A 22,905-nucleotide genomic window follows, 5' to 3' on the forward strand; every position below is an offset into this window, starting at 1 on the left:
TTCAAAAAAGTTTAATAGGAGTTCTATGTACAACAAATTATCATATTTAATATTCAATTATTCAAAGAGGCAGATTGATCAAATCTGAAATTAGGCAGAATACTGAAGCAAAACTAAAGCAGAGAAGGACCAAAACCCTTCATACAATCCTCATCTGCAAAAACCCCAACATTTCATATTTAGAGATATGAATATGACTCAATAAATTATAAATAAAAAGGCAAATTAATTGTACAAATACCAAACTATTTGTAAAATGCCAAAACAACAGCAATGAAACATCAAATCATACATTCAGTTTTTGTTACGATCCTGCATGCTGTCATAGCTTTATAAAATAATCTTGACAAAGTTCAAATAATCATGGGTTAGAGCAAAAAAAAAAAAAGAAAAGAAAAAAACTATTTAAATTAGGCATATATTCATTTATCAATATAGGCTATGTATTTTTATATAAATAATGTATATTTGGCATTAGATTCATCCTCATTATTGATATATTTAATGATTCAAAACAAGTTTGAAGCTAAACCATTCTCAAAACTCTCTGTTATAGCCCATTTATGAGAGGTCTCATGTATTCAAACAACATTACATCAGATGTGCTGGAAAAAAAAAGAGTACATCCCTCCCCCTGATGAATTGGTTATGAAAAACTAAGACCAGAGTATTTTCATATTCGTGTTATAGTTAACCTTTGAGAGTAAAAACTGTGAATACATAGCAAAACTGCCTGTAATCTCCCCTCACACTCAGAAACGTCATCACAGCACCACAGACATATCTCAACATCCTGCTTTGTACAAGACTTTGATTATTCTGAGCATTTTAACCCTTAAATGCATGAATGTTTCGCCAATCATTATTACGAATTCGGGTCTTTAGGATTCCGGATCCTGTCGCGATAATATAAAACTCTCCTGATATGAGAGTAACAATTAAAGAAGAATAAAATATAGCATATTTTGTTACCTTTTGGTTAATTTTGAGCAGATGTTTTATACCATCATCACTGTCCTCGTCAGAGCTTATTTCGCAGTACATTCAGCATCTGGCTCATATTCGCAATTTTAAACATATTTTCAAAACAATAATTTTCAGCATCTTCAAAGTCAATATTTTGATCGCTGACAGCTTTTTCACCAGATTCACCATCAAGTGACAGTGACAGTAATATTTGATTGTGTTCAGTAGCCTACTTGCTCTTCAGTAAATCACTGAGTCATTTTAAGTTTTACTGATGATACTTCCTATTCTCTATGAGTGAAACGTCACTTCATCATTGTGTATCAAACATTGACACCTTCTGGAATAAAGGTGAATTGAACTTATTCAGTCATCAAAGATTAAATTATTGTAGTGCAGAAAAAAATATATACTTACACTGTTACACACCTCGGGTCATTAGCGAACCCATTACATTTTTACAAAAAATGTATGTGAACAGGCATCCTTTTATATTTTTTCTTGTTATAGTGTTTTATAACAAATATATTGAGGAATATCACAAAGACTGATGTCTAACTTTAAAAAATGAACGAGGAGGAGGGTAGTGAATGAAGTCCCGGGTCACTAAAGACCTGTTTAAGGGTTAAATGGAAAGAATCAATATTTTCGCAGTCTACCAAAGCGAGGATGTTAAATTGTGTCTGTGCCACGATCTTTAAATGAAACCATTCAGGTTATTGCTGAACAGGCAGCGAAACATCTATACTGAAGTTCTACACAGCTGAACACTCACTCGACTGCCTACGATATTGTGATTTCTAAGCAGAAAAGCCTTGAATAACTGACAAATGAAAAGGAAAGGTGGAGTGTGGTGGAGTAGAGAACTGTTAAAAGGTATGATTTTTATGTTTAATTTTGTAATCATAAGTACAATCTTAAAAAGATAATAGTGCCGTTTGGAGGGTGGACAGTGAGGCCTGTACACTACTGAACATATTGTTTCTGTGTGAGAGTGAGTGTATTCATGTTGATTGTCCTGGTAAAACCAATCCGTGCCTATATGAATCCAACACACCTCTATGACAAAAGCACCAGTTTTAATCTCTCAAATGTCTCAATGTATTTTTAAACAGCTGTTTACATTGTTTCACATTTTCAGTAAAAGAAATAACAGCATTGTTCATAGAACAATAACTGTCTTTGCATTATGGAGGAACTGACCCTCAAAGAGGAGAATCGGAAACTAACAAAACCTATTAAAGGGCTTCCCTGCAGTACGTCAGTAAACTGAAAGTGGCAGCGCAGTTTTTAAAATGTATTTATTATTATTATTTTTAAATGATGTAATGCATTTGCTATACGTCTTTACTGTACATCTGTGCACACACTGGCCACAACTTTATAAAATGTTTTATAGGTGAGAAATGTCCTCAGGGGAAGTGGTGAATAAATAAACTCACGACCATGTTGAAAAGAGCAGCGTTGCTGGTCACCAGCATGTTGTGTTTTAGATGCGGTGAGTGTCTCTTCTTAACTATAGCTTAACCAGCAGGACTTCCTGCTGCCCTACAAATGCAATAACTACAGCAATAAATGACATGATTGATTTATTTGACTTTTTTTTAACTCTTTCCCCACCCTCGATTGAATTTTCTGTAATTTCACTGTTGTATGGTAGGGAGCGCTATGACAACTTCTGAAAGAGTACAGAATCTCGAGATTCAAATCACGGACAAAAAAAAAAACAAGCGATAAAAGCATTGCTTATGTAAAGTTGTATTTTTTTTTATTTTTTTTTTATTTTGTTGCTAATTGTAACTTACTAACATTCAGCTGTTGATAAAAAAGAATGCATGAAGCTAGAATATTTTGTTTAAAAGCAGAGGCTCTGTTCTTTCTTTTGATATACTGCATGCTCAGATATTCATACAACAACAAAACAAATTGTGAAAATGATCAAAAACGGTGGCTGAAAAAAAAAGAAAAAGAAAAAAGGAAACGCTTGCAGGGAAAGAGTTCAAATCCATTTTCTCTTTGAATTTGAGCATAGTTGAGCCAAATCAGACAGATCAGAGTCTAAAAGACTCCATTTAAAAAAAAACAAAAAAGTTGTAGGACCACCGTGATTTTGCCAATATTTTATGTTCCTGGGTCAACGTATTTTCTTGATCCTGGAACAACATTCTTGTCCAAAAACATAGTCCTAACCCTACCCCCTAAATCTAACCCTACCCATAAGTTATCCCTAAACTCAGAGGGAATCATAGCTGAATAACACTGATGTAGAAGCACCTAACCTTGGTTGTAAGCCTAAACTCTAAACTTGTCCCTCAAATCTGATTGGTTGATTGGAATGTTGTTCCAGGATCAACAAAGATGGAGATCCAGGAACATGTTGTACTTGGTGAAATCACGTTCACCATCAAACAGCTTCACAACACGTCTGTTTGTAGTACTTGTTACTGGTGAACAGCAAAGCTATGTTGGTCCACTAGCTAGACCAGCATCATACCAGCTCTAATCTGTCATTTCAACAAGGTTACAAGGCCTATTTTGTTATTCCTCAATAAAATATATTCACAAAAATGGGTAAAAGAAAGTTTCTGTGAATAAGTGTCTCTTATGAAATTCAAAAAGTCAGACTAGAGCTGCTGCATAGTAGAAAGGCATGACAAATAGCTCTGTTTGCCTTGAACTGATCGCAGAGAGACTCTACAAGTGCCAGTGTAGTGTCCTGCCATTAATGCCACACACTAAGAGGTAATGACACCATGTGCCTGCCATGTATTTATACACTATTGCACATTCTGGCAAGTCTGGTAGAGTGTGTAAGCACGCGAGAGGAGGACACTGGCATTTAGTCTAATACTGTGTATTTAGTTTAATAGAGATGAACAATGTGAAGCCCTCATGTGTCCGTCATAACAGAGGACAGATATAGAACAAAACTAAAGTTTCCTGCAATTGACACTTTTCTCAGTCATAAGGTGCGGTCACACTTCAGACGTCACAATGAATATGGGCAACCGGATATGATGTCAGTAGTTTTTAATAACTAATTATACTAAAATAATTTAAAATCAACTGGGGCTCATTGGAAAAATATGCCTGTTGCGACAAAATGTTATATTTTGATAATACATTTTTGGGACACTTTCAAAGTGAAATATCCAGTGAGTGGTGCCAAAGGCTTTTTTAGTTTTATCCGAAACAGATGTGCGTGAATGTTTTATTACATTGGTTGTTTTACATACTGTATTGCCACAATTTGTAAATGAAATTTCCGGAGAATGGCGCTAAAAAGTGAATGCTCTATCGTATTCTAAAATAACGTACCACCTACACTAAACTCGGACTTAAAGGGATAGTTCACTCAAAAATGAAAATTGTGTCATCACTTACTCAACCTCGTGTTGTTCTAAACCTTTTTCTGTTCTGTTGAACACAAAAGAAGATATTTTGAAGAATGTCAGTAACCAAACAGTTGATGGACCCCATTGACTTCCATAGTATTTTTTTTTTCCCACTATGGAAGTCAATGGGGTCCATCAACTGTTTGGTTACCGACATTCTTCAAAATATCTTCTTTTGTGTTCAACAGAACAGGGAAACCCATACAGGTTTAGAACAACACGAGGTTGAGTAAGTGATGACACAATTTTCATTTTTGAGTGAACTATCCCTTTAAACCTAATCGATAGTGTTAATGAAAAAGCCTTGATATTATTGTTTGCTTCTACAAGTATTTAAGCTCTTTTATTGAGTGTTGTGATTCATGTTTCACAGTACTTGAACAGTACCTGATAATCTGTGCCTTTAATCATAGTTTGCATGAAAAGGAATACAAGTTTTTGGTGTTTTATAGCCACTAGTGCAGTTGCAATCTGCAGTGAATAGTATGTACTGTATATTGCACAAATATAGGTAGAGGCACGTTTTTTTCAATGAGCATATGTTGCTAAAATGTTAAACGTTATATTTTATCTACTCCACCTTTCTATAACATACAGGTTTGAGGTTTGCATTCTTGGAACTGAAGACTTTTCATTATATGAAAAGTCACTCACCTGTATTCACATTCATATGAATGCAAGTGACTGGAACACAAAGTGTAATGTGACCGCACCTTTAGACTTAAACTTTGATAATACACTATATTAATACTCTTAATCACTTTATTTATTTATACTGAACACATCACTATCACACAGTCCTGATCAAATACAGAACCCACGATAGACCCACACGATAATCCAAGAGATGAAGCAAAAAATTCTCATCAAAATGTCCCCCGTTGGACAACGATCCAACGATCATGCATCTGTTTTAACATCTTTGAGCCCCTAAATGATCTGAAATGCATGAAAAGAAACAATACTGCAGGGTTTCGCCAGTCTTCGACCATAAGCGACATCCTCTGCATAGGTCATATCTCATGCAAATCATTTTAAGTCTCCAACACTGATTATAAGGCACCTATGGATGTTTCCACCTTTTATAATCACCGATATCTGCTAGATCTCTACTTAAAAATAAAATAATAAAAAAACAGACACATGACATGTGTCAGGTGATGGCACTCTACAACTATTTACATTTACACAAGCAGCAATACATCTATGCCACAACTTGTCCGCACTGCCTAAACACATTATTCCATTACAATATCTTTTAAAACAGGGCTGGAGGTTTGTGTTTGAAAAAGGGACCAAGTTGTAATATACTCTTAAGTTTAAATAAAAGATGCAAATCATTGAGAAAAACACCTGTCCAGTGGTATTCCATCATATTTCAGCTGTTGTCTATTCATATAAAATGTGCAAGATGATAACTGTACCTCAATGTACATATTTAGCAGCAGTTGGTAGCATGTCAATGTCTTTCCTCTGGGTGACTTACAGTTGCCGCGAAGGGAAACGCAACAGCCTCAAAGAAGAACCTCAAGCACAACATTTCTGAATCCACCTTTCCCAGATACATTCCTCTCAAGCTATTTGGACTAATTGGAAAGCGCTGATTGTTTCTCTGTGTATGTGGTGCTTTCAATACATTGAGACAAGAATTGAGACAGCAATACAGAGCCACTACAGTATGTAAAAGCACAGCATTACGCACTCATCATATCTCACTTCAGCCTTATTCTTCAACAACATTGTGTTTCTTAAAGGGATAGTTCACCCTAAAATGAAAAGTCTATCATAATCATATCATTTAACGGAATTATTTTGCTGAATGTCCTGGCTGCTTTTGTCTTTGCATTGAGGTATGGTGACCCAGACTGTCAAGCTCTAAAAAGGACAAAAATATTTTCATGCACTATATTTATGCTCTTAAACATGAAAAGGATATTATATTTTCCATCTGCTTACTTTCCCGTCACAGATCAGGTGTGTGTTTGCCGTAACGGCAAAACATTAACCACCGTAGTATGTTTGTGCTGTTATTGTTATAGTTGTGGTGTGGACACTGCTGTTCTTTTACATTTCATAACAGTTTTTAAAATTACATCTTTATCGTTATCATAATGATCCCTGATGTGGACGGGCCTTTAGTTCTGAAGGCTTTATATGTTGTTCTCTTCAAAAACGGCATTGATTGTTGACATGCAAAAACATATAGAATGAAATGTAAATATATTTCAATGGAATGAAGGATATAGAATGTACTGCATGTTAGCTTGGATATTGTGCTCAAGAGCTTGATTTATTTAAGTCCATGTCATGCTAACAATAAACTATGCTTCTAACTACAAGTCGAGAACTGTAGTTCCAACCACACAAGTTTGCAGTGTTGTTTGCGATTAAAAATATGGTTTCAGGAAATGGTAAATCGTTGAGGTGTTAATAATGACGGAACTTGCGACCATAGTTGATGCTTTTGGGAAATGCACCCCAGTATAGTTGCTAGTGACTGGGGCTGTGTTGGTTCAAGTGAAATGGCGTTTATGTTTTAGAACATTTTGCTTAAAACCTTCCCATGAACAAAAATGGCAGATTTCAAATGTTCTAGTCTCAGCCTTAGATGTCACGCCCACGGGCTGTTAGCTGAACGCCTGATGCATATGGCACACAAAATGGGAAACGCTTTTGTCATCTAAATGATTGAATTCTCCAGGATTTCTGGGAGATGTATTTGTCACATTATTTAATGGTCCACCTGGAAACAAAGCCGTTGTGACAAAAGAAAGCCCTTATGGAAAAAGAAAGCCATTGTATTTACAACTGTGACAATGAGCGCTTATCAGGATCACTGGATTTTCAAAAGTATGTGAAGTTCACAGAACCATTGTTGCGCCATTGTTGCAGTAAATGAATTGAATGAATTGTATTTGGAGACCCTTAATGGACATGGTGGTAAAAAAAAAAAAAATGTTTTCAATGCTTTTGCGTTCACTCACAAAACCTTTTCGTTCCCTCACAAAACTTTTGCGTTCCCTCGAGAAACTTTGCCGTCTGCTTGCAAAGAACTCAAATGTTCCTCGGGGGAATGCAAACATTTTGCTAGTGAACGCAGAGTTTCCCAGGATAACACATTTGAGAGAGAACGCAAAAGCATTAACACATTTTTTATCTTATTTTTATTTATTTATTACCATGTCCCTTGACGGTTTCCACAGAATTGCATGCCGGTCTTTAATTGTGAAGACATCGACTTCACATGTCAATCAGAAGGCCTCTGGGCGGTCCTTGGCCAATGAAAGGAGCTATGGAGTCCAGACCTTCTGCTGCCAGTCTGAAAGTCTGGCTACGCGAGACCAACAGTAGTCCTGCACCATTTAAGCAAATGCCATTGAGAGGAATAGAAATATCTCCAACTTTTTTGCCTTTTTTAAATCTTCCCAGATAATGGTCACCATCCTTTTTAAATGAGCGGCCTAAAAATGTGCTAAATAACACATTTTGTGTTCAATGGGAAGCAAAAACCAATGGGGGTCTGATCGACAAATTGTAAAGATGACGAGATGATCATAAGTAGATTTTTGGTTGAACTATCCCTTTCATTTAACCATAGTTGTAAACAAATCATTACCAAATTCATTGTTTTCCCCATACAACAAAAATAAGAGTTTACTTATTTTCTTCAATGAGCGCAACGTTATTGGCAGTTCCTTCTCTTCTTTTTTTTTTTTTTTTTTTTTTTTTTTTGCAAGAGCAGGGCAGTACATTCACAATGCTTTCTGTTTAAGATGTTGTAAGGCTGCCAGGTAAAGGAAATAGCTAAAAAGCCAGGATTTATTTGCTGCCTTATAACGCCTTATGAATGTAAGCAACAGTAACGCTAAGAGGATAGACTACCGCTAGTGACGTAAGTAAGCAGCCCTCTCTGGGATAATTAGGCCTGGAACCAGGGGGGAAAAACCCGGAATCATTTTATGCACAGTTAAAATTGTGGCAGTAAAGGGAAAAATAACTGCAAATATTATATTTACAAGTATAAGGTATTGAATCTAATGCTGCTGTTGGTTTTTATGTAGTCCACAATTAATGTAATAAAGAACCTCAAGCCAAATTTACAAATAAAAAGGGGCATTGTTGCCACCCCTCCAAAAAAAAAAGGTATTTAAATTCAACAATTCATCATAGAGACCTCTGTCTATTGCACATCCGGGTTTATGTTCTCGAAGGTGACAAGGCAAATGGGCACATCTTTGTGCAAATGCTGGACCGAAAAGTGTGATATACAAAAAACATAACTGTCTAACCTAAAATAAATCTTAGTTCTTTTCAACAGACCAGTGACCATAAATATGATAATCCGAGATGCATTGAGACACTGTTAAACCTCCCTTTAAAAAAGTCCACAGGTGGTTTATAGTGCTGTGCAGAAAGGAGAGGAGAGGGGCTTCTACATTTTAGAGTATAAAGCAGCACCATTTACAGTAATATTATTAAAGTTTCTTTTGCACCTTTATATATCACAGACTACCTTGAGGGTGAATGTTGAAGAAGATTGGTGTTGTAAATACTTTTTTGTGTAGAACCGGTGGTCAGTTAATGAAAGTCAAGCTGTTACTTTATGACTGAATGATATCAAGGCCTTTTTGGGCTGAATGAACTTTAAACCTTAGTCATTGAATAAAAGGATTTTTTTTTTTAAATCTCTTGACAGTGCAGTTTAGTCCAGAACAAGATTAAATCTGTGAATCCTGAAGCTAAACCTAAATTGAAGTCTAGAAGCAATACCTTCATGCAAATCCCCAAATGCGATAACATCACGAGGATCAAGATCAACATTTCCGTTGGAAATACAAATGTGGATAATTTAAGAAGTAAAACTGCTGTGTACATCTTTTCAAGAAGTAGAAACTTTATAATTTAGTTTGCAAACTAATCTTAATTTTTCTTATTTAAATCTAAACGCCACATAAAGTCAAGTTTAGAGTCATTTTATGTTCGATTGTGGGAATAATGTTGTTGATGAAGTGACTATGCTGTGACGTTTTGTGCCAGTGCTATAGAATACATATTCTGAAAGGAGTGTTAACTGTGCCTATGCTGAGGGATACACTAGGCTTTGTTCAAACAGGTAGCAAAAATCTGATTTTTTGGAATCCGATGTTTCCAAACTACAGTACATCCAAATGAGATCTATAATCAGATTAAAATATTTTGCAATGCACCTGAAGAGTCAGATTACATTTCAAGTACTTTTTTCATCATTCCTGCAGTGTTGCATACTGTATGTCTCTTTCTTTTAATTTATTTTCCCCATATAATGAATTAAGTGACATTCTACGGTGCCCCTAATGGGACATTAGATGGAAATCAGATGGAAAAATTGGATTTCAATGCATTCGCAAAAATGTTGCATTTTCTCGCAAAACTTTTGCGATCCCCCAAAACTTTGCATTCACCTGCAAAAGCATTGAAAAACAGTTTCCTTTTCAAAGTGGAACTCAGCACTGCGTCGTTGATGCTATGGGGAATGTTATCAGTGTCCAACGACATTCCATGATGGTACTAGCAGAGTGCCCACAAGTATAAGAGGGTGCCTGTAATAAACGTCATCAGCTTTTTTGTCTTCAGGAGCTGCTTGTTTGTATGCTTGTGTAAGATAAACGCTGGATGTGCTCATTGTGTTGCATTCACTGTAAGCTCTGTTCTTGCTTTATTCTTTCCTGAGGGATGAGAATATAGCGTTTGTATGGAGTGTGTTTGGCTAGAGGGAATAGGCTGCACTCATGGTGATGCATTCATGGTAAGAAACTCTGTTATTGTTTGAGTCTCTCTAAACAATATAAGATTCTAGTGTATGTTTGGAGTGTGTTCAGCTCTCGGGGGAATTTGATGCATTCGCAGTAAGAAGCTCCACCCTGGCTTGACTCTCGAGGGATGAGAGTCTTGAGTTTGATAATGTGGCGGGTCTAATAATAATGTGGCGGGGATTAGATGCAGAAAGAGTTGAGGTAAGTGTTATTAAGATAATAATAATATCTGCTTCCTCCGCTGCCCCGCAATTTCCATATTGAGGTGATGAAGGAATTTGTAATAATGATATTCTAGGATGCCCGAGTTGAAGAGCTGCTTCAGAGCTATATCTCTCCTGGTGTTGCATCCTCTGTGAAGGCTCCCACCTTGCCAAAAGAGTGAGTGTGTTCAGCTCTGGAGGGGGCGGAATGTGCTCTCTGTTATGTGCCGCTTTGAGGGCGCTCCCCCTCACGGTTCAGGCCCCATGTCTGCTGGAGTAGCAAAAATGGCAGCTTCGATCGTGGGCTTGTATGTGGGCAGAGTAGAGGCAGATATTGTAAATTAAGTCTGGCTTCCTCTGCTGCTGACCACCTTGCAGCTCTTGGCAAGGCATATGCAAAGACAAGACAGACCTGGGAGGCCTTGCACACCATGAAAAAAAAGCTCCATGCCTGCCTTTTGTGGCAGCGTGCTTCTCTGGAGCTTTGATATAAAAGCAACCATTGCTGAAATGGCACAGGAATGGAGCAGGTTTTTGGTTAAAAGAAAAACAGGAATCGGAAACTGCTCTCTCTGTCGCTTTTTTCATAGTGTACGCTAAAGTAGTGCTTGGTTCCTTATGCATGCAGGTACGTTTTTGGCAAGATACTTTCACCTAGCCCCCAGGGTGAGACTGGTAATTGTCTCTGGAAGACATCTCTCTTGCTCAACCCTGATATCTTGAAAGGGTATCCAAGGTTGAGCTATATTCTCTCCTATCTTATGGTCTAAAGGAGAATTATGCTCCCCTGTGAATGGGTTGCTTAATAAGTTCCCCTCTTAAGGGTTGATGCAGGGCGAACTGGGTTATTTAGGGCAGTATAGATTCCCTACTTTTCCCTTCTACTCTTAAACTACGGTTGGGTGTTAAAGTAGGAATGTATGATCCTCTTTTGGATGGGTGCTTCGTAGGCCTCACTAATATGGCCCATGTTCAATACTATAGCTGGTCCTGGAAGAAGTCCCTTAATTCAAGTCAGGGTTGAGCTGCTCTCCCCCAGTGTAATGTTTATTTATTTATTTATTTATTTGTAAAGTAGAGAATAAGCTTCCCTGCAGCCTCCTTGGGGTTAGAGAATGGTGGATGAGAACTATTGGCAAACTGCAGCCTGCCTTTCTCTTGTCTGGGACATATCTTCCTTTTGGATGTCCCTAAGGGTTGATGCAAGGTGAATCGAGTTACATAGGGCTGTATAGTTTCCCTCTACTTTGTTTACCTCCCTTTCCAACTACTGTTGGGTCTTGAAGTAGGGATCTAGCTCCGCTTTGGAAGGCTCTACTATGGCCCTGATTTGACAATGTTAACAAGTAGAAGAAGTTCACCTGCCGGTGTCCCTCCTTGTTATCTGTCACATACTATGGTCTGGTGCTAAAATAAAAAGATGAAGCGCTAGCTATAGTAGGGCTTAGGTAGAGTGCATTTTCCCCCTGGAGGTAGCAATTTGTATGCCCTCCCTCCTGTTGTTGGGTCTTAAATTAGGGTCTATTTGCTCCCCTTTGGTGGGTTTCACAAGCAGGGTGTGAGCGCACTCCCCTAATTGTTCCAGGGTATTTAAGTAGAGCTGGAGCTCCCCTGCAGTTTTCCTAGGGGTTGAGTTTCATGGCGAGAATCTCTGACAACTATAATTTGCCACTCGTATTAGCATCCCTTTTGATGAAAATTTGGGTTGCATTCTCACCCTGGAAGTAGTGGTAATATTCAAGATCGTTGTTGAAAATATTCTCCCTTTGGCGGATACTCCCTAAGGGCTGTGTCAAGGCATAGCTGAGCCATTTATTCATTAGAGCTCTACTCTTGGGGCCTCATAAGGCTGACGCCTGACCCACAAGGGAGGAAGGAAGGTTGTAATGGATGGGCCCCTTTTTGATGCTCTGACTCCAGCTAAGTAATCCACTGAGTCAACTTATGCTATGCCTAATATGTTTGTGCATATTCACAGCTTAATGAGGCAGGCATTCCCTTAAGCATGTCGTAGTGGGTATTTTTTCCCCATAGTGTCAATCCAAGAAGCAGTGTTGACTTCCGCTTCGAAAGGGAACGTCTCAGGTTACAACTGTAACCATGGTTCCCTGAGAAGGGGAATGAGACACTGCATCTCATTGCCATGCCTTGGGTCTGTCTGTGCGTCTCCTTCAAACAAAAGAGTTGATCACGTGTATTACAGGCACCCTCTTTTATAAGCTCTCTCCGCTAGTGACGTCATGGACTGTCGTCAGCTAATAAAATTGGCGTGTTTGTCAAACGTGCTTCAGACACTGGTCATGCTGATGCCGTTCCCCATAGCGTCAATCCAAGACACAGTGTCTCATTTTCCTTCTCAGGGAACCATGGTTACAGTCATAACCTGAGGCATTTTCCTCCGACATCTTATTACAGTAGTCAACGTTTGAAGTGGATCAAAAAAGTTCATCAAAGTTGTCTTAAGACAAGAACGGGTATTGTTCAAAATTGGTTTTGATCCACATGTTGGCTGTAAGTTTTGCAAGTGAATGCAAGTTCACAAGTTTTAAGTGAACACAAAAGTTTTGTGAGAGAACGCAAAATTTCTCACTGGGACACAACAAAACATAAAAGCGTTTAAATATAATTTTTCCTCCTATGATTTTTTTTTCCATAACCATGTCTATTTAGGGGCTTCATTGTATTCACTATGTAGTGAACAGTGAGTAAGTGAACATGTCAGTGGTTTTGGAGTATGTGCATGCGAATGCGAATATATAAGAATTGTCAAATTGTGTCCTAAACATCGGATGTGGAAACCAAAATAGATTTGTGCGCAGTGTGAACAAAGCCTTAGTTTCGTCCTCTGAACATACTACAATGAAATCCAAACTGGGTTGCAGTAGCTGCGGGTTTTGGAGGCCATGACCTTTTTGCATTGAGCTCTGTTTGAGGCATATATAAACTCACCACTATTCTCAGCTCAGAGTAGATGATGAGCAGAGGAAGAATACGTGTAACAAATGTGACAGTGTGTAAGGGTGGAGGAGTGACATGGTATGATGTACCCTGTTGGTGAAGCGCATTGGTGAGGCATAGCATATGTGTGTTTCATAAACGGGTTTGGGCTTCAGGGATGTAAATCTCTATGCTGTCGGCCCGCTCTGTAGCTGAGTTCTGACGGAAAGATGCAGCCCGTTTAGCAGCCAATAGCCTGCGGCGGGCCTCTTGCCTCTGTCGGTCCTGCAGATCCAAGGAGCGCTCGCGCATAACAGCTCCGCGACCTTTAGGAGGCCTCTTTGTAACAGGAGGTGGCCATTTTCTTTCCTGTGGAAAAGATGTAGGGTTCATTACCATTTTATTTTACTATTTACTTGGTTTCTCAGAATTAGTGTCAATGCAGTAATATTGTTAAATACTATGACAATTGTGACAGTTTTCTATTTTAATATATTTTCAAATGTAATTTATTCTTGTGATCAAAGCTGAATTTTCAGCATCATTACTCCAGTCTTCAGTGTCACACGATCCTTCAGAAATCATTCTAATAGGATGATTTGATGCTCAAGAAACATTTCTCATTATTATCAATGTTGAAAACAGTTATGTACAATTTTGTTTTCAATATTCTTTGATGAATAGAAAGAGCAAAATAACAGGATTTATCTGAAACTGAAAGCTTTTGTAACATTACACACACTACCGTTCAAAAGTTTGGGGTCAGTAAAATAAATCAATACTTTTATTCAGCAAGGATGCATTAAATTGATCAAAAGTTACAGTAAAGACATTTATAATGTTACAAAAGATCCTATTTCAAATAAATAAAATAGAACTTTCTATTCATCAAATAATCCTGGAAAAATAATTGTCCACAAGTGTTTTCAACATTGATAATAATAATTCATGTTTCTTGAGCATCAAATCATCATATTAGAATGATTTCTGAAGGATCATGTGACACTGAAGACTGGAGTAATGATGCTGATAATTCAGCTTTGATCACAGGAATAAATTACATGTAAAAAACATTTATTTTTTATTTGTAATCATATAAATGCAGCCTTGGTGAGCATAAGAGACTTCTTTTAAAAACTTAAAAAATCATACCGATCCCAAACTTTTGAATGGCAGTGTGTGTATCTATCTATCTATCTATCTATCTATCTATCTATCTATCTATATATATATATATAGACACACACACACACACACACACACACACACACACACACACACACACACACACACACACACACACACACACACACACACACACACACACACACACACACACACACACACACACACACACACACACACACACACTGTGTGTATGCCAAACTGCATTCTGGCACTCTCACACACTTCCTTTCACATACATATATTTTTGCTCTCATAGTCACATATTTTATTGCACACATTCATACATTTTGCTCTCATATTCCCATACTTTCTAACACACATTCTAACATTTTACTCTTATATTCATATATTTTTTATCACACATTCACAGCCTACATTTTGTGTACTCATATATATTTATATGTATGTGAAAGGAGAATGTAAGTGTGTGAGAGTGCCAGAATGAATCATGGCTTGTACGGCCCCTATAATATACCTTCTTCTCCGGACTCTCCACTAGCCTCCACTCGTTGCTCTTGATTTGCTGCAGCTCATCAAACTTGGCAGTGACATCATCGATGGAGAGCTGCAGGAGATCCCAAAACCCAGCCAGGTCCTGAGCCGTGGGGCGGGGCATAGCGCTGGGGTCCTGCACAAAACCAGAAACAGACCCATTATATTTCACACACTGACACTCCTCACAAACACAAACAACAGTAATAAGTTACACTTCAGCTCAAACACCATACAGAATAGCAATGATCTTTTTAAAATTATAATAAATGAAATAAAAACAGGGATCATAACAATGCATTTTGTTTTTTATTTAGCTTTGCCCTGATAAAGCTATTGTACATATCGGAATATTTGCTATAAGTGTAAGTTCTTAATATATGGTTCTTAATCTCATATGTTGCCCATTGAGTGTAAATTATTGATTTGAACCTTTTTAGGTTTGTCCTGAGTACTGTGAGCAGTGAATCTGCCCGCTTGACAAAAATCCTCAGGGTACAGTAAGTTCTTTTGTGTCTCAGAATGCTCTGCACGTTTGAGCTCTTCCTCACAGTGGCGCAGTGATATCGAGATCCAGTCAGGACAATTGAGGGACTCATCCACTATCAATTATTCTGAAAAGGCTATGAGCAGGAGGCGGTACTGGTAATGTAAACTTCTGAACAGCATAATTTGGTTAATTTCAGTTATTATTTTGGCTGGTGTTCTGGAGCTTCTTCGGGGTCTTACAAAATAATAATAGTAAAAACTTATGAGAAAGGAGTGTAAACTTATGACCCCTCGAGCAATCAAACTAAATAAGGATCCTGATCCCTATCTACGCATCACTGCACCAAGTGCCATGAATTAACAAATTACCATGAATAATCACTAGAGGTCGCTGTAGTCTAGCATCTCTCCATCTCTAGCATATGTCAGGTACACTTCTGACTTTAACATTAAAAAAGCACAAACAAATGAATGATGGATGTGTATTGTTAACTGACAGTGTTATGTATATACACGGAGTAAATATAATTATTTTCTGTAAAATCAATTATCGATTGAACCATTTCTCAGTTATGAATATAAATATTTGCTATATTTATTCTGGCTACATCCTCTCTTCTCGTTTTATAATACTAAGCTAAACTGTTCAGTCTCTTGGATGCTCATACTAGAGAGGACAAGCTGGTCTCAGCCTGTCCATGTGAATGTATTACAACATCCATCATTTCACAATCTCCAGAGAGAAAGAGAGAAAGCGAGAGCCAAAAACAATCACTGACCACTAAACAAACCCTTTAAAGTGTCATTCAACCCACCAACTACCAATTAACGTCAGGATCTTTTACTCTAACGCATCTTGAAAAGGGTTAAAGCTTCTATCAGGCTAAAATTACATTTAGTGGAGTTGACATTGCAACTAATCATTGTGTAATTCTGTCAACTATCTTAGAAAACAATTTTAAACAGTATTTTGTATTGTTTACCAGTACAAAATTAACAATACAAATACATTTACTTGATAAGCAAAAATCCACAACATACTATACATCAGAATTCTGAAATAAATACTTTCATGTGGGATTTTCTTTTTTCTTTTATTTTAGAGTTTTACAGTTAACTACAGTTGCACATAATACTATCTTGTACAATGATGCTTCTCAAATTTTAAAGGATCTTTATTCATATTAATTTAATTTGAAATGCTACAGCAGGAAAATTGTTGATGTATTTAATAAATGCAAGGTAAACACTCTCACCAATACTTTTTGATAAACTACCTATCAAAGAGGCATCCTGAATCTTTCATGACAGAACTGGTGCATGGCTGATGCATTTTATGATGCAAAAGGAGCATTAATGTATATCTCATGGGGATCTTAGAAATGCCACATACCAGATTTTGCTGACACAACCAGTAAAACTGCTGGAATTTCTGGGACATGAGGAGGTGAGCGCTGCCCACAGCACTCCGGATCTTTCCAAGAACTGCAAGACATATTGAGAAAAAAAAAAAGAAAAAAGAAAAAAGATTGGTTATACAATTTATATATGGACACATTTTGTCTGAATTGTCTATGATAAATATATAATTTAGATCTAAGAACTGTTTAGACCAAAATGTTACGGGGAGGTGGTGATTTTCGTATGAATTCGTATGATTTTTAGATAAAAGTAAGGATGAAAGTAAGGCTCCACCCCTAAAAATAAACATCAGTGGGGCATTAAGGCCTTTCCTCATTTTCCGCATTGCACAGTCGGGTTTGTACAGCTTTCGAAGTATACTCAACCGTGGATGGTTGCGGATCAACGATTTTTACACATGCACAGTACAATTATTTTTTATACTCTACCAGACATCAGAGGGCAGCACTGAGTCGTGTCATTTACAGTACATTTACAGAAAAGTAGAAGATCTGCCGTTGCAAAAAAAAAAGTTTAGAACAAGAATCAAAACAAAAATGATGGAGAAGGATATGGTGCTTTGGTGACAGTTCTTGGAAGAAGGAAGCGCCAGAGATGGTCTTATCAGTGGGAGATACGAGGGTCCGTGGCTCTACCATTGGTAATAACGTAACGGCTAAATTGGATCACATGTGCCTTGATAACCAATCACATTACAGCCTTGCGAGGAACACGGTTGGCAGAGGTAAACTTTGGGTTTAAGCAGATCTAATGAAAATTAACAAATGAGATAGCACAAACTCATACGAATATGGAGACACCAATTCACCAAAATGTAAAATAGTTCTGAACTGCCTTGAGATTGTGTTGTTTTAGACTTATTATTTGTTTCTTGGATGTCCTGCACACTCACTCTCCTCCGAAAGGTCGTGCTCCTCCGCCTCGCGCTCCATATCTTTGCACCATCCCTCCAAACGTTTGGTCTCGCTGTGCAGAAGCTGCATGAACCAGCTGCCATCGTGGCGGAGCGGCGACACGCGTCCGGATTCGGCTGTTTCATGAGTGGGTTCCACCAGCCAGGGTTCGGGCTGTGGGCTGGGCGGCCCGCTGGAGGGCCGGTAGTCCTCACGGTAGCTAAAGAGGCCCTGTGTGCGTACGGTCCGAACCACGTTGTATTGTGTGGGCGTACTGGGTTCAGAATGCCGCTGAAATCCTCCAAACTGCAGACTCTTGTCTTCGGTCGATGGAAACCCCTCCAGCTCCAAATCAGCCTGAACTGCCGTCGTCACACTGTTGGACCGTTTAAAGCGCCCAAGTCTGAAAGTGCACATAAGAAGGACAATATTGACAGCAGTTTGTGTAGGCTACTTACACCCAGAATAGTGCAATCTATATTTATTTACCTATTCATTATCTCGCTTTATTTATTTTCTGAGCTACTGGCTCAGGGATCCCTAAAAGGGATCATTAATTCAGAATAACCTTTAATTCTGCGGAACAAATGTCCTGTTTATGACTGATCAGTAGACTTACCTCCTCTCATCCTCTACCTGGATACCCACGGACTGATACTGCGGGAGACCTTTACTATCTGTCTCAGAATCTGTGGCCGCTTCCACCTGAAGAATGAATAAGCAAAGGAAGAGATAAAAAAGGAGCACATATGAGAATATATATATATATACACAAATTCTACTGAGTATTTGAGGTGAACCAGAGAAGAACAGAATATAGCTGCAAGCTGCAATTATGGGGCAAAGCACATCACTAAGATAATGTACACTGCATTAAGCATGATCCAATGAAATAAAGCACCATGTTTTTTATGCCAATTATTGCAAAGATTGCAGATTTAACAATAATAATTTATGACAAGTAATCCCCGCCCCCTCCATGTGTTCTAATGTTGTGTTTTATGTTCTCATGTTGTGTTGCCAAAGCATTGTCAAGAGACAGTTTCACTTTCAATTTTGGATTTAAAGTCCCCATCATCAACTATCCATTTTATTTTACCAACAATTATCTGGAGATTTCCCAGGTAACATCAGGGAATGATTTACAATTACACATACTAGTTTTCGTTTCAATAGAGTGGAATAGAATGCTAAAAAAAAAAATATATATTTTTTTTTATTGGACTATCTGGAAGTTAGCATCAATCTGGATCCCTTGAATAAAAAGACAATATAGGATTTTTTCAATGGCTTTTGAATTATTGAAGAAAATAAGTTCTGAGACAAACATTATGATTCTTACACATTTTCTTCAACAAGATAATGTCCACAGCTTTTATGAATTTTGAAAACTATACAGTCACCAGAAGTCAAAAGCTAAACGTAGGTTATAAACGAACCACACCACAGTTGCATTATTTCAACGTCACCATCACTGAGCTTCCAACAACTCTTTTAGTCTTTATTTAAAAAGCATTTCCCCTGAAATATTTACACAATGAGGCTGTAAATGCAGACTAAGTGAGTAGATGAGTTTTCCTGTTTGCTGTGATGATGTTTAATGTCCCAGAGAAACCTCTGTAGTCCCTTTTACTGTGACTACCTGTTAGCAACAACCTTTTCAAAACACATAAAGCTTTTAAAATCAACCCATTTCACGTATCTAACCAACAAACAAACAAAAAAATCCCACTGGTTTTGGGACAAAAGTGCAAAAATACTAACTAATTTCCAGGTGTTATGCTCATTCCTGCAGCACTCTATATCCAAGCCACTGGTAAAATACAGCACTTTACAATAAAATCCAAAATGGCTGACAAGAAAAACGGCCAACGTTTGAACAAATCTTGGAATATCATTCTCTGCACCATTCACAAGGTTCTGAGCTTTACTCCAAATAACAAATGAGTCTCTCACAAAATAATCTTGAGACCATTTTGATCAAAGGTTTTTAAAGATTTTTGATTTAACAAAACATTTGATCAAAATGGTCTCAAGATTATTTGTAACAAAGATCAAATGAAGGCTATAGGAGAAGTTTCAAAAATCTAATTGGCTGAAAATCTATTTGGGTGGAAATTGAAACCACTTGTATGACTGATGGCATGAACCAAGGATTCAAAAATGATATGCCTAATGGTTTTAAGATCAGTCTGCTGTTCCAAACTTGCTGTCATATTGGCCTAAGTTGAGATGTTCCTCTTAAGTGTTGAACAATATGGTTCTTGGAACTGCCATAGATTCTCAGTCAGTCAGAACGATAAGTACAAAATTAACAGATAATAGTTTCACACCTTCAGTGAGTAATAATGAAAGTGTCAAGGCAATACTTACAACATAATACAATACTACTATATACAATATCCTGTGGGTGGCATGAACACATTAGCACAGACCCAGATGAGAAAACAACAGCTTAGAGGCACACATTTGAGACTTCCCAGCTGTCATTTCACAAACAATTTGTTATCGCAAGCAATTTATACCACACTTACTGCAAGGACAGCCCCTAAAGCAGCCTGATCAAGAGCCCAATGGAAACGGGGATTCAAGTAACCAGTCTCAGTTCATTAATGTTCACAGTACTATCCTAGACTGCAACCAATCATTGGGGCTTATTGTTTAGTAAAAGTCTTTCATATGCTCAATCACCTTCCTCTGATTGTATACTGTATATCCATTTAGCTGGTTCTTAGTTCTAGTGGTGACAGCTAGTTTCCTCAGAATCCAGAGTAATGAATCCCTGCGAATTGCACCATGAACATACAGAGATGTATTTTAAACAAGTTCAAAGTCTTCTGGAGGTTTATGACTTATTGATGCATTTTCTGTCTTGTGCTACAGCTAGTGGTGTAAACATAGAATTATTCTCTAGTCTCATGGTTAAAATCATCTAAAGTCATCTATAAATTTCTAATTAGTTCTCATCCCAAGGCGTTTATTACTGCAACTGTTTGGAATATGATTGTAGTTTAATACTTTTATCTTCCTGTCAAATGTTTTTGTTGAGAAATGGTTAGGTTTAGGGAAAGGGAGTGTGTTAGACACTCAAAAATGTTTATATATAAAGGGATAGTTCACCCAAAAATTACTCCCTCTCATGTTGTTCAAAACCCATATGACTTTTGTTCATCTTCAAAACACAAATGGAGTTTTTTTTTTAATGAAACCTGAGAGATTTCTGTCCCTAAATTGAATGCAACCAAGTCCATATGAATGGAGCGGTTTAACCCAAATCTTCTGATGATTTAATTTAGACTTTTATTTACATATAAACATTGATCAACGCACATACATAGAGCACATCAAATATGGTAAATTAAAGCTTTTACTTGCACTTACTTGATGCATGAGAACAAACCTCATTGGTTCTCGCTTGACGTGTTCTATGTATGTGAAGTGATCAATGTTAATATGTGTATAAAAGCCTAAATTAAATCTGTTCATAAAGCGATTGTGTCTCTTCAGAAGACATAAAATAAACCGCTCGATTTATATGGATTGCTTTTATGATCTCTTTAAGTGTCAATTTTAGTGGAATTGATTCTCAATGGAGGGACAGAAATCTCTCAGATTGTTCTGAATATGAACAAAATCATTGAGTGACATGAGGGTGAGTAATTCATGACAGAATAAAACATTTTGGGTGAACTAACCCTATAAATATATATATAAAAAAAAATATTAACCCAAAATACTGTATGACATATAGAATGGGTTGGTGGTTCACTAGATCAAATTTAGAGCCTTGTTTGTATTAGTTAAGTGAGCAGTGGAAGTCTTAACGGATGGGTGGTTTGAGTTCTAGATTTAGCTAAATAAGTCATTCCAGCCTTCGTGGATTTGGTTGTTAATGATGCATAGCTTTATAGGTGTAATATTTTCTTCATCTCCACAGCTGCGTTCTGCGTTTGGCTGTTGGTCATGTGTAGGAATAAGCCCACAGAGAGAAGCATCATCATTAATCTTTGTTGTTCAGGGTCAATCTGCAGTCTCGTCTTCTCTGCCACAGAATCTGGCGATATGAGGAGACTTTGTGTGCACTTTCTGGGTGGGTGAGTCACAGTCTGAATGCTGTCGGCTATTTTTGGATTGGAGGCGAGACACAAAGCCATTGGAACACAGATTTTTACTCTTTTTACAAAGAGCGGATTTTAATGATAATAACCTAAAACTTGAGGGAGGTTTACCTGAATCCCGATGGAAGAGCGTGGAGTCTTGAGGTATTCCTCTGCTTTGGACACCAGGATGGCCTTATCGCAGGTTTGAACAGAGCTGTAGCTCCCTGCAGACGTGAGGCGCTTGGAAGCCGTCTCCATTGCTAGGGTCACCGCTTTAGCGCTGTCCAGACTGTCGGTGGAGTTGTAGATAACCCGTCCGACGCGTGGCAGCCGACCCTCGTGGTACGCGTCCTGCGTCGACTCTGTGCTGCTTTGGGCTGTTACGGAAATCACCGGCTTAGTGGTGGAACGAGGAGGAACAGGTGGAGGAGTCTTCTTGTAGCCAGGTGTATATGTCACTACTGCTATAAAGGAACAGATGAATGATACGTTAGGCTTGAGGGTGTGGTAGATGTTTAATTTAAACCATTTTAAAGCTACTATAACTTTTGAATGACAGAGGCCGTGGCACACCAACAGACATAAAAAAACTGGCGCCAACAAAAGCTGACTATGTTTGGGCCAAAAAGTTGTACTTAAAGGGATCTCTTAAAGAGATTTACTCACCCTCAAGTCATCCTAGGTGTATATGACATTCTTCTTTCAGACGAATATAATCGATTTTGTAAAAAGAGTTTTATTAAAAAATGTCCTGGCTCTTCCAAGCTTTATAATGGCAGTGAATTGCTGTTTCTGTTTTGAAGTCCATAAAAGTGCATCTATCAATCATAAAAGTGCATCTATCCATCACAAAAGTGCATCTATCCATCATAAAAGTGCTCCACACGGCTCTGGAGGTTTAATAAAGGCCTTCTGAAGCGAAGTGATGAGTTCGCAAAGCAAAGAAAAATATCCATATTTAAAACTTTATAAAGTAAAATAACTAGCTTCCGGCCAAACGAAAATACGAATTCCACTTAAGAGTAAAG

General features: G+C 37.8%; 1 protein-coding gene across 4 annotated transcripts in view; it reads right to left on the reverse strand.

Annotated features, from left to right (window-relative positions):
- The window catches only part of LOC309481662 (disks large-associated protein 2-like), a 172,737-nt gene continuing 149,832 nt past the window's right edge, over positions 1 to 22,905 (reverse strand). For all 4 annotated transcript variants that reach the window (XM_082146663.1, XM_082146662.1, XM_082146664.1 and 1 more), the window contains 6 exons: positions 22,007 to 22,341; positions 18,397 to 18,482; positions 17,777 to 18,180; positions 16,856 to 16,947; positions 14,957 to 15,109; positions 1 to 13,662 (listed from right to left, as the gene is read on the reverse strand). In XM_082146663.1, the coding sequence (XP_082002789.1) occupies positions 13,447 to 13,662; positions 14,957 to 15,109; positions 16,856 to 16,947; positions 17,777 to 18,180; positions 18,397 to 18,482; positions 22,007 to 22,341 (1,286 nt within the window). In that variant the 3' untranslated portion in view covers positions 1 to 13,446. The remainder of the gene's footprint in view (positions 13,663 to 14,956; positions 15,110 to 16,855; positions 16,948 to 17,776; positions 18,181 to 18,396; positions 18,483 to 22,006; positions 22,342 to 22,905) is intronic.

Source organism: Leuciscus leuciscus (assembly GCF_965113295.1).
Source record: "Leuciscus leuciscus genome assembly, chromosome: 19".
Taxonomy (NCBI): Eukaryota; Metazoa; Chordata; class Actinopteri; order Cypriniformes; family Leuciscidae; genus Leuciscus; species Leuciscus leuciscus.